The sequence below is a fragment of the Gymnogyps californianus genome, chromosome 2 (genome assembly GCF_018139145.2).
Source record: "Gymnogyps californianus isolate 813 chromosome 2, ASM1813914v2, whole genome shotgun sequence".
In the NCBI taxonomy this organism is placed as follows: domain Eukaryota; kingdom Metazoa; phylum Chordata; class Aves; order Accipitriformes; family Cathartidae; genus Gymnogyps; species Gymnogyps californianus.
The window spans coordinates 1,195,156-1,210,488 of record NC_059472.1 but is presented as its reverse complement, the minus strand read 5'-3'; the positions used below and the strand labels follow the sequence as shown (position 1 = coordinate 1,210,488).

General features: G+C 53.0%; 1 protein-coding gene across 1 annotated transcript in view; it reads right to left on the bottom strand.

Moving 5' to 3' along the window:
* The window catches only part of ZC3H3 (zinc finger CCCH-type containing 3), a 184,989-nt gene that overhangs the window by 10,146 nt on the left and 159,510 nt on the right, over positions 1-15,333 (bottom strand). Inside the window, exons 10-11 of the mRNA XM_050892505.1 lie at positions 6,247-6,422; positions 4,292-4,500 (exon numbers count right to left, since the gene is read on the bottom strand). Coding sequence (XP_050748462.1) covers positions 4,292-4,500; positions 6,247-6,422 — 385 coding nt within the window. The remainder of the gene's footprint in view (positions 1-4,291; positions 4,501-6,246; positions 6,423-15,333) is intronic.

The following is a 15,333-nucleotide window of genomic DNA, read 5'->3' as shown; positions in this document are numbered from 1 at the left end:
TGACCACACAGAGAAACCAGTTCCCTGTATTTTATCCACAAACACATTTCCTCCATGACCCTACCAAGAGGAGCAAACTGCGCTAAGTCCTGCCGGGGTCAAAGCTGACAGCAGATGCCAGCTCCTGTTATCCCAGGACAACTCCCTTGTGTCCTAGCCCTCCATCCCCAGCCACGTAGATGCTCTCTGGAAGGCTCCAGGGCATCTTCTGCCGCTGGCTCACGCCTATCAAAAGGGTTGGTTGCCTCACCTGGCTGCCGAAATAAGTTTTGGATCAAAGAGCTGGTGTCAGAAGCAGCGTTAAAGGAGATGCTGCAGGCAATGGAGACCCCATGGGACCCTCGGTGCAGCCGAGGGAGACCGGCTGCATCCACGCAGAGGGCTGGCAGCACTGGCTTTCTTTTAAATTCCAGGAGCTGGGGATGGTCGGAGCATGATCCGGCACCAAGGGGTTGCCCGTCCCTGCAGTCGCATGCCCCGTTGGGGGTGGCTCTCAAGCACGGGTCCAGCCCGGTGGAGAAGGGGGAAGATTTGCATTTCCAAAGTTATTCCTCCAGAAGTGAAAGCTGTAAACAAACCGAGAAGCGCTGCACCTCCACGAATTCCTCCAAAGCCAAAGCGTTTGAGCGTGCTCAGCGGAGCCGTTAAAAAAGACTGTAGCGAGCATCTTCCATTAACGTTACGACCGTGAAATATGACAATAAAATGATAGCCGTATGGTCGCAAATTTGCAGCCCGCCGAGTTGCTAGGGGTTTATCGTCACTCAAACGTGCAGAGAGCTGTAAAATGTTTACAGAAAGGGTCGTTTGCAGCTATAAAATCCTCTTTTCTCTCCTAAACAAGGCTGAGTGGAGCCATTTACAAACCCCTGAATGTTCATCGGGGGAGAGGGGAACATCTGTTCTCTCCAGGAGTTTTCAGTGATCTTCTCGAACAAATTAACTAAAATGGGTGCTTTCTAATTAAATTAGCACTCGATTGGAATGGTTTGCATTGGTGCGCTTGCTTACAATTAGCGCGGGGAGGCCAGTTAGGCTCCAGCACAGGCTATTTAACTGGAAGGTGAAATATGGAAAAGCCCATTACCTGGAAACGGGTGTCGGAGGGGTAGGGGAGCCCGTGCTCCCTCCGGCTCTGCCCTCCCGGATGGAGAACACAAGGAGGTGAAGGATGGGATGCCACCAAGCCTACCCTTCCTGGCTGGGATGCTTGGCTAGAAGCGGTTTGCTCTCCCCGTGCCACACAGACGGGCTTTTCGGAGGATGCTCGGAAAGCACCAGTGCCCTCAAATTACTCCTCTGACCCCAAATACAAGGCTCCTCTTGCAGGTTGGGAACTTTCCCCACGGGAGGACAGCAGCGGGCTCAGCATCACGCATGCAGACCACATCACTCCTTTCCAGTCCCCTTTTTCTATATCCCAAGGCCAGAGGCTGCAGACCCCCACTGAGACCCCACAAACTGATGCTGTTGCCCACACTGGTCCTTAAAGGTCATCTCCAAACCCCCACTCCATCCCTCCCGCACACGGAGCCGATGTTTTTCTTCATTCCTCCTGCATTTACCAGTATTAAAAGGGCATTTTCTCAAATTGTGACCGTTTAACCAAGCAATTCAGCTCACTCCGTAATAATAACCTGTCCTCCTCCTTATTCACTACCCCGCCAATTTGTGTGTCACCTTCAGGCTTTACAAGCAGAAACCGAATATTATCCTTGATACAAAGGCTGCAGCGGCGAAGGCGCAGACCCCCAAACCCCTTCGCAGACACCAGCTACTACCTAGAGCTACGCAAGGACTCATCCTGACCACCCGCTTAGCTCAAAACAGCACCTCAAGCTCACAAGCACCAGTCCTGGCTTTAAAGGTGATTTGGCCACCATGAAACATTTGGTCCTTTAGCGGCATCAACAGCTTCATCCTTCATCCTTTGGGATGATGGCTCATTAGTGGCCAGGGCTCCGTTTCTCCCGTTAGGTTATGGGGGTCCCCGGCTGCTGCTGCTGTGCCCCCAAGCCCCTTCGTTTGTGTGTTCAGACGAGACTTTAATTACCGAGCGCACCTCAGCACCGGGCACGGACAAACCCGGGCACCAAAGAGCATCCTCGCGCCCGGACTCACCGCACGCGATCGCTGTATCCCTTTGGCATGGAAACTGCTTCATCATCAGATGATTTTACAGCCATCTGCAATTCCTGCCTGGTTTTCCTTTCCTATGGATCCTCCAGCATCTGCTTTCCCAATGCCACATGCTCCCCAGGCAAAGGTGAAGGAGCATGGAGGGCTGCGTGCCTCATCCCTGTACCTGCCAGCTCCCCACAGCCTTGCTTCCAACATCCCTGGGCTGAACCAGCTCCTTCTACTCATCCTCCCACGCAAAACGCCTGGAAATCATCCTCCCCTGAATGTGCAAACCGGAGTTAAGAGGAAAAGGATGCCCTTGCTGCCAGGATGATGCCTCTGCCCTCTCAACTGAGTCACTCCAGGCTGCGAAGTGCAATCCAGGGCGTTTTGACAGCTTTCTTGTCCACGGATTAATTGCTCCGTCTTCATCACAGAGATAAAAAAAAACCAATTGAGCTGCTGCTTTGGGAGTGCTTCCCTGACCCCGCCGCCGAGATCAAAAGGGAGTTGAACCGGGGCCAAGGAAAGGGAAGGAGGGAGGCACACGGGGGAAGAAATCTTGGGAAAAGGAAGCCGAGTGCTTCACCCCGTGTTGCAGAGAGGAGCTTTCCCAGCCGGAACGGTCCCTCGCTGTCTCCACCGCGCTGCGGTTCGACAGCGCACACGCTCACTTGTGACTTCAGGAATATGTTGCTAATCCTGGGAATTTTCTTTCCGACAGCGTTAAGGCGTCTCAGCCCTTCCTGGCTCGAAGCGCTTCGTGGTCGAGCCAGGTACAGCCTTGCAGATCCTCGGTACCCGCTTACAGATGACCGGGCAAACACCCCAGCCCAGCTTTCAGTGCTGAATTCATCCCTTCTCCCAGTGGGATCCTGCTCCGGCTGCGCACTTGGTCGGAGGAGGCATGGGCTCGAAGATGGGGAGGGATGCTCCAGCCCTTCGGTGTATACTGAGCCACATCTTGCGGCAGCCGAGCTGGCGGTGGGGGTTTCATCATTATTGCCACAAAATATTTTGATTTCTGAGCCAGATGCTGCCTCCCTTTCTGCGATGGTGCTCAGGAGATGCAGTTGCTGCACATCCCTCCAACGAAGGACGGGAGATGAAAAGGAAAGCATGAAGCATCGTCTGGCCACAAACCTCCCACCCAGCGCTGCGAAGGACCAGGCACGATCTCTGCCTCGCCATCTCCATCACCTCTGCTCCTGCGGATGCATCTCCGGAGTGCCCCACAGTCCCGTCCCTTCCCGCAGAGCTGCTGCTGATTAAGAGATTTTCCAGTGTAGGAGCTGAATTAGGAGAGGAGGAACCAAGGAAAATGTTGGAGAAGCAGAAACGCAGCTAACTTCCACCCCGAGCCGCTTTGCAGCGAAACAAAGATGTTTCTTCTCATTGCTTCAAAAATTTTCTCCTGCTTTTCCCCCCCCCCCCCCCCCCCAGTCAGTTCAGTTTCAAACAGTTGAAACCTTTCCCTGAACTTTTCCAAAAATAAAAAAATGTCGAGGCAGAAGCTGTTTACTCTCACGTGTTGGAGTTCGTAAGTTTTGTTCATCCTAAAACTGCATTTTCCAAAAACTTTACTGATTTCCAAAGCCTCTTCCTCCGCCTTTTAATAAAAGAACAAAGCAGATAATCTCAGACTAACATGGCTCTTCCTTCGAACTTGCAATCTGCAAACACCCCATGCCACCTACCGCCAGGGATGTTTTTATTTCAAAGCTTCGAAGCTATTTCACACCGGGAAACACGTGCGATGGATGGTCCAGAGGTCCTTCTGTGGGTCCAGTGGTAAGGCAGAGCATCACTGCATCCCTCTGAGACACCCTCCTACCAGGGACCGCTGCGGCTCCAGCACAGGAACGAGATTGGATTCATTATCGGATAATTTACAGGATAAGGAAGAAGGAGTTGACGATAGAAGATGGGGACAAAATCCTACCGTGCGGTTTCGGGAGCAGAGCCAAGGGCTCGTCCCCCTGCGTGCACAGAGACGCAAGTCCCCATTGCCGTCCCAGTTTGGGCTCCCAGCGTTAACTGGTTTGGCAACTCATGAGGAACACCGATCCCACCAACATCCACGGAGAGCAGCGGGGGGATAACTCTCCCGCTCGGTGAATTGGAGCAGCTCGGAGCAGGCGTGAGCAAAAGCAGAGCAAGTGCTTCCTACCTGGCTCGTCCTCCGGCTCGTCCTCATCCTTCTCTACTTTGCAGCCCTGGTCTCCGGGAGATGCTGAGGACTGGAGGGAGATGAAGGACGGCAGGTTTTGCAGCCAGTTGGTTGGCGACGTGTCTGCCTCTTTCCAAAACTTCACCTCTTGCTCCGCACTGGAGGGTCCGGGCATTTCCCCATCATCGTGGAGCTGAGCTGGATCATTCCTGCAGGAGGCAAAAAATAATAAAGAAAAATAAAATGAACCCTCTTGGTAACACCATGTGCAATGGAAGAGGCTGGGGTGAACCACCAGAGCCGCACACGGAGGCTCTCCGAGCTCCATCCCAGGCTGCTCCGTACCTCCAATTTCCCGGGAGCCAGCTCGGATTCAGCCAGAGTTTCTCACTCCCCAGCTGCATTCCCTGCCCTGCGCTTCCCTGCAAGGTTTCCAACTCTTAGATGCTTGTGGAGGTGTTGGGCTCCTGTTTGGGTGCCGGCTGGGCTGAGCGAGCGGAGGAGAAGGGAGATGGAGGGTGCAGGGAGCAGGGATGGCTCGGAGATGCCCCGCTGGGCTTGGCTCAGCCCCAGCCCTGCCACCCTCTTCCGAGCCCAGCTAAAGTGACACTTCAGCTCGTTCAACATCTCCAGTGATGGTGCCAATAAATTAAATTAAAAAAAAAACCTCCCGAGCAGCTTCCAAGCTCGGGCGTGCTCCCTTCCCAGCGGAGGATGCCAGGAGCTGTCCTCGGGACGGGAAGCGGGGTGCCTCCCCGCCACCCAGCCCTGCGCTCATGCCTCCTTACCTAAAAAGAGCGAGGAGCTATTTTACACCTTGTTCACACCGGGGACGCGAGCTGGGTGTCATTCCAAGGCTCTTCTGTCACCCGGGATAAGTTCGGAGAGTCCGCTGAGCGCTCGTCCCCCTCTGCGACCTTACAAGGCAGGGCCAGGATGAGGCCCAGGACCAGGCAAGAGCACGGACCAGACGGGCATAGCTCCCAGGTCCCCTTGTTTCCATCCCACCTTCACCTTCAGATCCCACTGCAAAGAGCCTCGGAGGAGCCGAGCATCCAAGCCGCTATTTTCTCCTTTCGTTAACCAGGATTTTTAGATTTTGGCTTTTAAAACCAAATTTCAATATGGCTTTAATTGTAATTACTTTATGATGTAGTCATTTTGCAGGCAGGGCTCGAGGATGACGGCAGAGGAAGGCAAAGATGCGCCAAGCTCAAGAAAATCTGTCTCCCTGTAGGGACGAGGACCAACATGTCCTTCAGCCTGCGGGCTCCATCCCAGCACCCAAAAGCATCGTCTTTGCCCAGAGAGAGCTCAGAGAGCTTCCAAGGATTAACCAAGAAACCGGCCCAGCACCAAAAGGCTTTACAAAGCCTATTGTATCTCCATGTTCATCTCCATCTCTGCTTCTTCAGGCAGTGAGTCCGGTCCTGACGATAAGCCCCTCCATGCCACGCCGAGGGCTCAGCCCTGCTCTCCACCATGGATTTGAGGAAGAGAGAGGAAGAGGGATGATGGTTTCCAGTTTCTCACAGAGCTGGAGAAAGCTCACCACTTTTGGTGGTGGAGTCTCCATCAGGGCTCCTTCATCTCCCAGGAGGAAGGTCTACAAAAGCCTCGGAGATACCTGGAGGTGACGAAGCCCTGGGCGGCACATTTCTAAGGGCGAAGATACCCACGCTCCAACGGCACGCATCGGGTAGCAAGATGAGAGCTATCCTCTCTTTCCTCTCCATCAGCTCTGCCTGGAGACCTCTCCCTCGAGCACGGACCCTGCCCAACCCTATTGCCCGCGGTGGCTCTATCAAGAAGGCACCACAGTGACCCACATCAGCACCATCTTAAAATAAACCAGCAGGCAGATGGATACGCATCTGGAAGAGGAAACATCCAGAGCACGCCGGGAAGAAAACTGTTTAAGAGCAGCAAAGCAAGTTTCTTCTGCTCTTTCTTACCTGCCTGTCTCCTCCCAGACCCGTCTCCACTTGGAGGGAGGGTCGCTGCGGTCCCCATCTTCTGCCTCTCTTGGGTGGCGCTTCTTCTGGGGGTGCAGCAGCTTGCACCGGGCGCCCCTGGGGCAGACGCCTTTCTTGGCAAAGTCGGGGCAAACCAGCGTGTGCTTCTTCTTGCACTGCGAGGGAAAAAGAGAGCAACGTTGGGAAAGGCAGCGAAAGCTCTGCGGGGAGCACAGGTTCCCAGAGCTGGGCTCCTTTAGCTAGCACCAACACGCTGCTAAAGGAAAAGAAGGATGTGTTGGTGCTTCCTTCTCCGTATCAAAATACTATTCCAGGCCAAAACACCATTAAAAAAAATACTCTCCTCTGGGAGACACCACACACTCACCCACAGCTTTCCAAGTGCCTGATTTTACGGACCCAAACCACCAAAGCCTTGAGAGCAATGATCTACCCCCAAGGTGGTGATGCTGGGAGGTCCCAAAGAGGTTAACTGGGCTGGAGAAGCTGGTTTCAGAGAGGACGTGGGGTTTTCCTGTCCCAGACATGCTTGGGACGTGGAAAGGAGCAGGGAAGAGCAGGAATGAAGCACGTTCCTTTTTGGACTTATTTTGGGACTGCTGCCTGGACCGCCCTCCTGCTGAAGGTGGCCCAGGGCTGGAGCTCAACCTGCTCTGCTTAGGGCTTGGGAATGAGCTTGGCCAATGCTCTCCTGTCCAAGGAGGCTTAGTGCAGCCACGGCACGGCACTGGCAAAACGATGGCATCAAGATGTTCACCCCTAAAAGCGCTTCTGCGCTCCCAGCCCAGCATTTCGGTGGCTCCCAGCAGCAACGCTGACAGCCATCCCCACAGCCACCAGCTGTGCCAGTGGGAGGGAGACATCGGCAATGCTCCACAGCTTCCCCCGGACAAGGCTTTCTGCTGGGAAATGGCACTTTTTGGCAGCAGGAAAGGCAGGAAGAGATGCAGGCAGGGCAGAGGAGACGCCTTCAGGTATGATTTCTATCTGGGTGGCTAGGAACATTGGCAGGGGGAAGGGAGAAAGAACAGCCTCTCCCTAATCTCCAACTGTTCCCAACACCATGACAGCAACACCCAGCAACCCAGAGAGCTCATCCCAGTGTATCCCGAGGGACGGAAGGTGGGAGCAAGTCCTGGAGCTCTGCTCAGCCCCGCGATATCCAGGGGGACCCACTCACACCCAGGATGCTCCCTCCCACCCCACCTGATGAGCCCACCTTGGCTCTCGCAGGGCGACAGGCACCACACCACGACACCCATGGCAAGACACAACCCAACAAATGCGGCGCAACGAAGGGTCCACCACACCAGGATCCATTCGCCTGTTCACCTTCTCCACGAGCAAAGACACAGCCTGCTTTTTCCCCACGTGGGTCCTTCCACGCTTGGATGCCCACGCTGCAAACCTCCTTCCACAGATGCTCGAATTTTGCACAGGTTTGGGGGAAAACGGGACAAATCCACAGGAAGAGGAACACGGTGAGGGTTTCAGCGTGATCATTCTTGCTTGTTTATAAAAATGCATCTTCCCCACAATGCAGGATGTAGGTGAGCTCCTGCCTTTTTAACGCAACTTGACTTTGGAGGCACGGGAGCAGCTCCCCGTGCTGACCTTTGGGATTAAGCGGCAGCCCCGCTGAGCTGTGGGAGCTCTCCCCTTGAAAGGGCAGAAGGGTTCAGCAGCTCTGCCGCCCGGGGCCGATCGCTGAAGTCAGCAGCGGAGCAAGGAGCTCGTCTGCTGGGGATGGCGTTGAGCAGCAGGAGGGCTGGGGATTCAGACGGACACCCGGACATTGGCTCGATGGGGGGGACGGCGCAGCGACAGCACCGCTTTTCCACTGAAAATTCATGAAAAAACCCAGTTCCTACGACTTTCCCGCTCTATTTGAAGGAGCTTCAATGGCAAATAAGTCTACAAGCCAACGGGCAACCTGAAAGTAGAGTCATCTCTAAACAGCGCCCAGGCTCTGCCATTACTCCAAAACCCTGTGTTTCACAGAAACATCGAATCACAGAATGGTTTGGGTCAGAAGCAACCTTTCAAGATCATCTAGACCAACTCCCCCGCCATGGGCAGGGACATCTTTTACTACATCAGGTTGCTCAGAGCCCCATCCAACCTGACCTCGAATGTTTCCAGGGATGGGGCATCCACAACTTCTCTGGGCAATCTGGTCCAGTGTCTCACTGCCCTCATCATAAAACATTTCTTCCTATGTCCAATCTAAACCTACCCTCTGTCAGTTTAAAACTGTTACCCCTTGTCCTGTCACTACAGGACTTGGTAAAAAGTCTCTCTCCGTCTTTCTTATCAGTCTCCTTTAAATATTGAAAGGCTGCAAGAAGGTCTCCCCGGAGCCTTCTCTTCTCCAGGCTGAACAACACCAACTCTCTCAGCCATTCTTCACAGCAGAGGTGCTCCAGCCCTCTGATCATCTTCGTGGCCTTCCTCTGGCCCCGCTCCAACAGGTCCATGTCTGTCTTGCGCTGGGGACCCCAGAGCTGGACGCAGTGCTCCAGGGGGGTCTTATGAGAGCAGAATAGAGGGGCAGAATCCCCTCCCTCGACCTGCTGGCCATGCTGCTTTGGATGCAGCCCAGTTTGCTCTCTTCCACCCATGGACCAGCATTGGAAAAGCATCACTAGAGACTAGAGCATCCCAGCCATGCAGTCAAGGATGGCTCCTGCTTGTCCCGAGCTGACAGTAACGTGAATGCTTATTTTGGTGTCCTGGTTTCGGCTAGGACAGAGTTAATTTTCTTCCTAGTAGCTGGTATAGTGCTGTGTTTTGGATTTAGTAGGAAAAGAATGTTGATAACACACCGATGTTTTTAGTTGTTGCTAAGTAGTGTTTATACTAAGTCAAGGATTTTTCAGCTTCTCGTGCCCAGCCAGCAAGAAGGCTGGAGGGGCACAAGAAGCTGGGAGGGGACACCATCAGGACAGCTGACCCAAACTGGCCAAAGAGCTATTCCATACCATATGACATCATGCCCAGTATATAAACTGGGGGGAGTTAACTGGGGGGGGGATCGCGGCTCGGGAACTAACTGGGCATCGGTCAACGAGTGGTGAGCAATTGCATTGTGCACCACTTACTTTGTATAGTTTAATTCTTTTAGTATTGCTATTGTCATATTATTATTATTATCATTATCATTGTTTTTCATTCCTTTCTGTCCTATTAAACTGTCTTTATCTCAACTCACGAGTTTTTTTTTCCTGATTCTCTCCCCCATCCCAGGGGTGGGGGGGCAGTGAGCAAGCGGCTGCGTGGTGCTTAGTTGCCGGCTGGGGTTAAACCACGACATTTGGGTATGCCATTCAAGAGCGGGTATGGGAAAACCATCTCCTCTGGCGCAGAAAGCTGTGTTTAAGCAGCCATTCTCTTGCAAACCACCAAGAAAACACACGTTTGAATCAAGCAGAGGTTTGGGAGAACAGCTTTCACTTTTTCCCTACCTTTTTCCCAACTCATGCTGGTCTGGACACCTCCACCTGCAGACGGGATACGGCCCGGACCAAGAATAAATGCTTGGAAAAGGCAGCGACAGGACAGCTTTCAAGGGCAGTAGTTTTTCCCAAAATATTAGCGAGTAGAAAAGCAAACCCCTCAACCTGATAATTGCTTTAAAAATAAGTGAAACAAAATTAGAGGAGAGGAAAAATAAAGGCACAGCCCGTTAGGGATTGAAGGCTGGGATGAACGCAGGGGCTGCCGGGCGATGGAGAGCTGGGGAGATTGAAAGCTGAGATGGCATGGGGCCAGCTGAGAACATCTGCATGGACAAGACCTGCAAACCCCTATGGTTTATCTTCTCATTCCCCTTTTCCCCACATACTTTGCCCAAAGCCATTCTTTATTTGGATGGGCAGCAATGGGTGACGATGCCTGCCCAGAAATTACACAGCTCCGGTGGTGCAGGATGGGCAGAGCTGCTGAGCCCGCTTTGCCGGGACAAGTGGATCCCAAGGAAAGCAAGAGCAAAACATCGCGATTTCATGTTTCATACAATATCAGGTAGCAAAACAGGGAGGGCTGGACTCTCAAGCTGTGCGATCACCTTTCTGATTGGCATCAACATGAAATAATTCCTGTATCGTCCTTACAGCTGGGGCCAGCTCTAGTTCAACGGCACCGATCTCACGTGACGGCAAGTTGGCCTGATGATACATCAGATCTATTGCACGCTGGAAGGTTTCTAGTCCACCACCACCTCCAGATCTCCATCCATGCGATGATGGTGACTCCCTGCAAACCTCCTATTAATTACGAACCCGTCCGAAGTCGATTACTGCTAATTATCGGCAGGGTGGCAGCTCTTCAGAACCTCTGCCCACAGGATGTGAGATCCGCTCCCGTATAGCGGTTCCCAGCACAAAATGGACTTGGGAAGGGGAAGAGCAGGAAAAAAAGAGTCCTGGCCTCAAAAAGCCACATGGATGCATCACCCTCGCAGCCGGCGGTGACGCTGCTGTGCTGGGGAATGATGCTACTTTGGGGAAAAGCCGAGAAACACGGCTGTTTCTTCTCAGCGGGGCACCCGCGGGACTGGTTACAGATCCCTGCGCAGGGGGGGATGGCGCTGTGGTCCCGGCTGGGTGTCGGGATCGGGATGCACCACCTCCCCGGTGTTCTCACTTGCACCACCCTCCAAGGCAATCCTTGTACCAGACCGCGTTTATTGGCTCCATGGCAAAAAGATACTTAATAAAGAAAACAAACCATGTGCGAATAATCCCAGGGTTGCGTCCCCGGCTCGGGTTTCTAATGGCTTTTCCACGCTGCTCCCAGCGCTCGGCCCTTCTTCCGTAATGCCCCGTCCATCACCGCTGTTGCAGGGCTGGGATGGTGAGACTGGGATTGCCTCTCCGCCGGGCTCAGTGGTTGGAAAAGCCCCTTCTGTTTATTTACGGCAGCTCTTCTGCTCTTGCCCTGCATGCCAGAGCAAACATGCTGGGGCTGGGTTGCTGTAAGGCGGTTTGCCGCCCGCCGCTTGTCAGTCGGGGTGAAGCCAAGCGGGGCTGCGGGGTGGCGGGTGCGCCCTCGCGCTGGGGGCCATCCGATCCCTTCCACCTGTCGGGGTGGCTAATTATACCCCCATGGGACCCCCGCCAGCCCGCCGGTTGGACCATAAAAAGAGAAAAAAGCCTTTGGTCCCTTCCAACAGAGACGACAGAAAACCCCCAGCACCCCTAAAAAACCCTGGGGAGAAACCCTCCAGCTACATCGGGTGCTGATGAGGATGCCATCAACCTGCTGATGCTGTCCCCATCCCGGTCTCCCTGCTCCGGGGTTTCATCCGCAGCCCAGACCGGCAGCGGTGCCTGGCACTGGGACCGTGCCCGGCTGGCAGCCCCCACGGCCGGGACTCCTCCCTGGCTGCCAAGGCAGCTCTGGGTGAAATTCAAGGTGCCACTAACGACCCACAAAGCCTTAAATGGCCCAACGGACCCCGACGCGCACGGGGAGCGGGATGGGGACGAGGGCGTTTGCAGGGCGCAGCCTTCTTTAGCACGGACCTGGCAAAGAAGGAGGCAGCAACTGGTGGAAGGTCCCGGCTCAGCCCCAGGAATGACGTTAATTAACATTTTCCATGAACAAGCTTGGCAGGAGGTGGTGGAAGGCGAGAGGAAGGTGAAGCTGGGTTACTGGGCCGACCAGCAACCGCCCACTGACCTTATGGGGGGGTGTCCTGGTTTCGGCTGGGATAGTTAATTTTCTTCTTAGTAGCTAGTATAGTGCTGTGTTTTGGATTTAGTGTGAGAATGATGTTGATAACATGCTGATGTTTTAGTTGTTGCTAAGTAGCGCTTATCCTAAGCCAAGGACTTTTCAGTTTCCCATGCTCGGCCAGCAAGCAGGTGTGCAAGAAGCTGGGAGGGAGCATGGCCAGGGCAGCTGACCTGAACTAGCCAAAGGGATATTCCATACCATGGAACGTCATGCCCAGTATATAAACTGGGGGGAGTTGGCTGGGGGGAGTTTGATTTTTTTTTTCTTTTTTTTTTCCCCTTCTTTTTTTTGTTATATTCCTTTTCATTACAATTATTATTATTACTATTATATTTCATTATTATTATTGTTAGTGTTATATTTTACTTTAGTCATTAAACCATTCTTACCTCAAAAAAAAAACCCCAAACCCCAAACCCCTCCCCCCCCCCAAAAAAAAGTGATGCACAAAGCAATTGCTCACCACCCACTGACCGATGCTCGAGCTGCCATCTGCCCCTCCCGGCCAACTCCCCCCTGTTTATATACTGGGCATGACGTTCCATGGTATGGAATATCCCTTTGGCTAGTTCAGGTCAGCTGCCCTGGCCATGCTCCCTCCCAGCTTCTTGTGCATCTGCTTGCTGGCAGAGCATGGGAAACCGAAAAATCCTTAACTTAGGATAAGCGCTACTTAACAATAACTAAACCATCAGCGTGTTACCAACATTATTCTCACACTAAATGCAAAACCCAGCACTGTACCAGCTACTAAGAAGAAAATTAACTCTATCCCAGCTGAAACCAGGAGAGGGGGGATGAGAGGTCCCATCCAGCCCAGCATTCCTGGCTCCGCTCCACCAGCAGTTTGCCCAGGTTGAACTTCTCAAGTATCTCCAGGCTTGTCTCATCCCCTGCTCGATCGCTCCTTTCCCAACGCCGGGGGATGGCAGGTGACAAGGGACCAGCAGATGGACAAGAGATGGCAAAGTGCCGGAGCATCTTCCCATCTCCTTGGACCCGTGTCCATCTCTCCATCCACCGTAATGGATGCGAGTCCAGCTCCTGCCTGGAAAGCCAGAGCACTGCGGTGATAAAAGCACCAAGCAGACCTTCTGGGGAAGGGGAGCATTAAAAGTACGAGTTAATCCCCAAAAACTCAAGTGTCTTGACTCAAGTGCTTTCTATTTTTTAAAGCCCTCTGCACATCCAGGCAGCTTCGCCAGAGCTATTACAGGTAGCCCCATCACCGAGCAGCAGGATTAACCGGCTGGATTGATGTCAGGCTGTTTTAATGTCCCTCTTACCCGCCACGTCTCAGCACTAAGTGGCTGTTGGGAAGCTATCGCTGGAGGTGGCAGGGCTGTTTTCTGACGCTGCTCCAAACTGACAGCCAGTAAATAGCTTTTTTTTGATGGCTTTTTTATACTTGGGCGCAGATGGAAGCAGCCTCAAAAAAAAATTCTAGCTCCCTGTCGTTAAAACCTGGAGGACAATACATCCGAAGATCATTCAGGCTGTGGAATAATGATGGAGAAATTTAGACGACACAACTATCCTAAGGAATTTGCTCCAAAACTGGTTTCTGCCCTCAAAACAGTTTGGTGTCCTAGCAAAACGCTTGCAGGGAAGCGATGACTTCTGATGGCCTTCTCCAAATGCTCACTACGATTTGGGATCTACCAAACGCTCTCTAGGATCTATCACAAAGCCGTGAACCCTCTCCCTTGGTATTTGCAGGCAATAAAACAGCATTTGAGCTAAAATACCTCCGGAGCTGGAGCAAGAATGGGATGGTGTTTCTAAAATCACTGGGAACATCATATTTAAGAGGCAGCAAAATAGCTGGGAGGGATTGAAGGGGGCAAGGAAAAGCCTTGTCCCTGCAGCATCCATTGCCCCGGCATGGTCCAGCCCAAATAGAAATGACCTGAGGGATGAGGCTCTCTTTCGCATCTCGTCTCCGCCACCTCTTGCCAGCTTCCTCTAAGTTGCCGTCAACTGTTTCCTCTCATCTTGCTGCTCCCTGGTTTGGGCATGTTACTCCTCTGTAACTGGAATTTCCCATGTAGCAAAATGATGTCAAAGAGCCTTGTACCTCCCCAGTGCGCATGCACGCAACTCCTCCAGGTTTCAGCTCCGAGCAGGAGCAGAAGGACCATAATGGAGCATTTCCAATGATTTTGTTTTTCTTTAAATGTATCGTCTCATTTGGGAATTGCTTCCTGCCTGGTCTTGCTCCTCGCCTCCAGCTCCCTGCAGACTGGTGAGAGCTTTGCTTGGAGTTGCAGCAGCCAGAGGTTGGATGTTCCAGGCTTGGTTTCTGTCCGTGTCCTGCATCAGCCTGGAGGAGAGCCCCACAGCTCTGACAACGCTTGCAGACAGTGTAAGCCAAAATATAAATAAAAGAAACAAGGCAAGCCAAGAGGATGGAGGAAGACCAGCCAGTGACACTGAGCAACTCAGCCCTACTCCAACCCCAAAGCACCCAGGACCAGTTGAGCCACCACGAAAGCAAAGCTACAGACATACGGAGGAATCATCGAATCATAGAATGGTTTGGGTAGGGAGAGACCTTCAAAGATCATCTAGTCCAACTCCCCTGCCATGGGCAGGGACATCTTCCACTACATCAGGTTGCTCAAAGCCCCGTCTAACCTGACCTTGAACACTTCCAGGGATGGGGCATCCACAACTTGTATGGGCAATCTGGTCCAGCGTCTCATCACCCTAATTGGAAAAAAACCTCTTCCTTATGTCCTATCTAAACCTACCCTCTCTGAGTTTAAAACAATTGCCCCTCATTCTGGTAAAAAGTCTCTCTCCATCTTTCTTATAAGCCCTCTTTCTACATTGAAAGGCCGCAAGAAGGTCTCCCCAGGTTGAACAACCCCAACTCTCTCAGCCTTTCCTCACAGCAGAGGTATTCCAGCCCTTGGACCATTTCCATGGCCTCCTCTGGACCTGCTCCAACAGGTCCATGTCTGTCTTCTGCTGGGGACCCCAGAGCTGGACGCAGTGCTCCAGGGGGGTCTCACCAGAGCAGAGCAGAGGGGCAGAATCCCCTCCCTCGACCTGCTGGCCATGCTGCTTTGGATGCAGCCCAGGATACGGCTGGCTTTCTGGGCTGCAAGCACACATTGTCAGCTCATGTCCAGCTTTTCATCCACCAGTATCCCCAAGTCCTTCTCCAGAGGGCTGCTCTGAATCCATTCATCCCGCAGTCTGTATTGATACTGGGGATTGCCCCGACTCAGGCGCAGGACCTTGCACTTGGCCTTGTTGAGCTTCATGACGTTCACATGGGCCCACTCCTCAAGCCTGTCAAGATCCCTCTGGATGGCATCC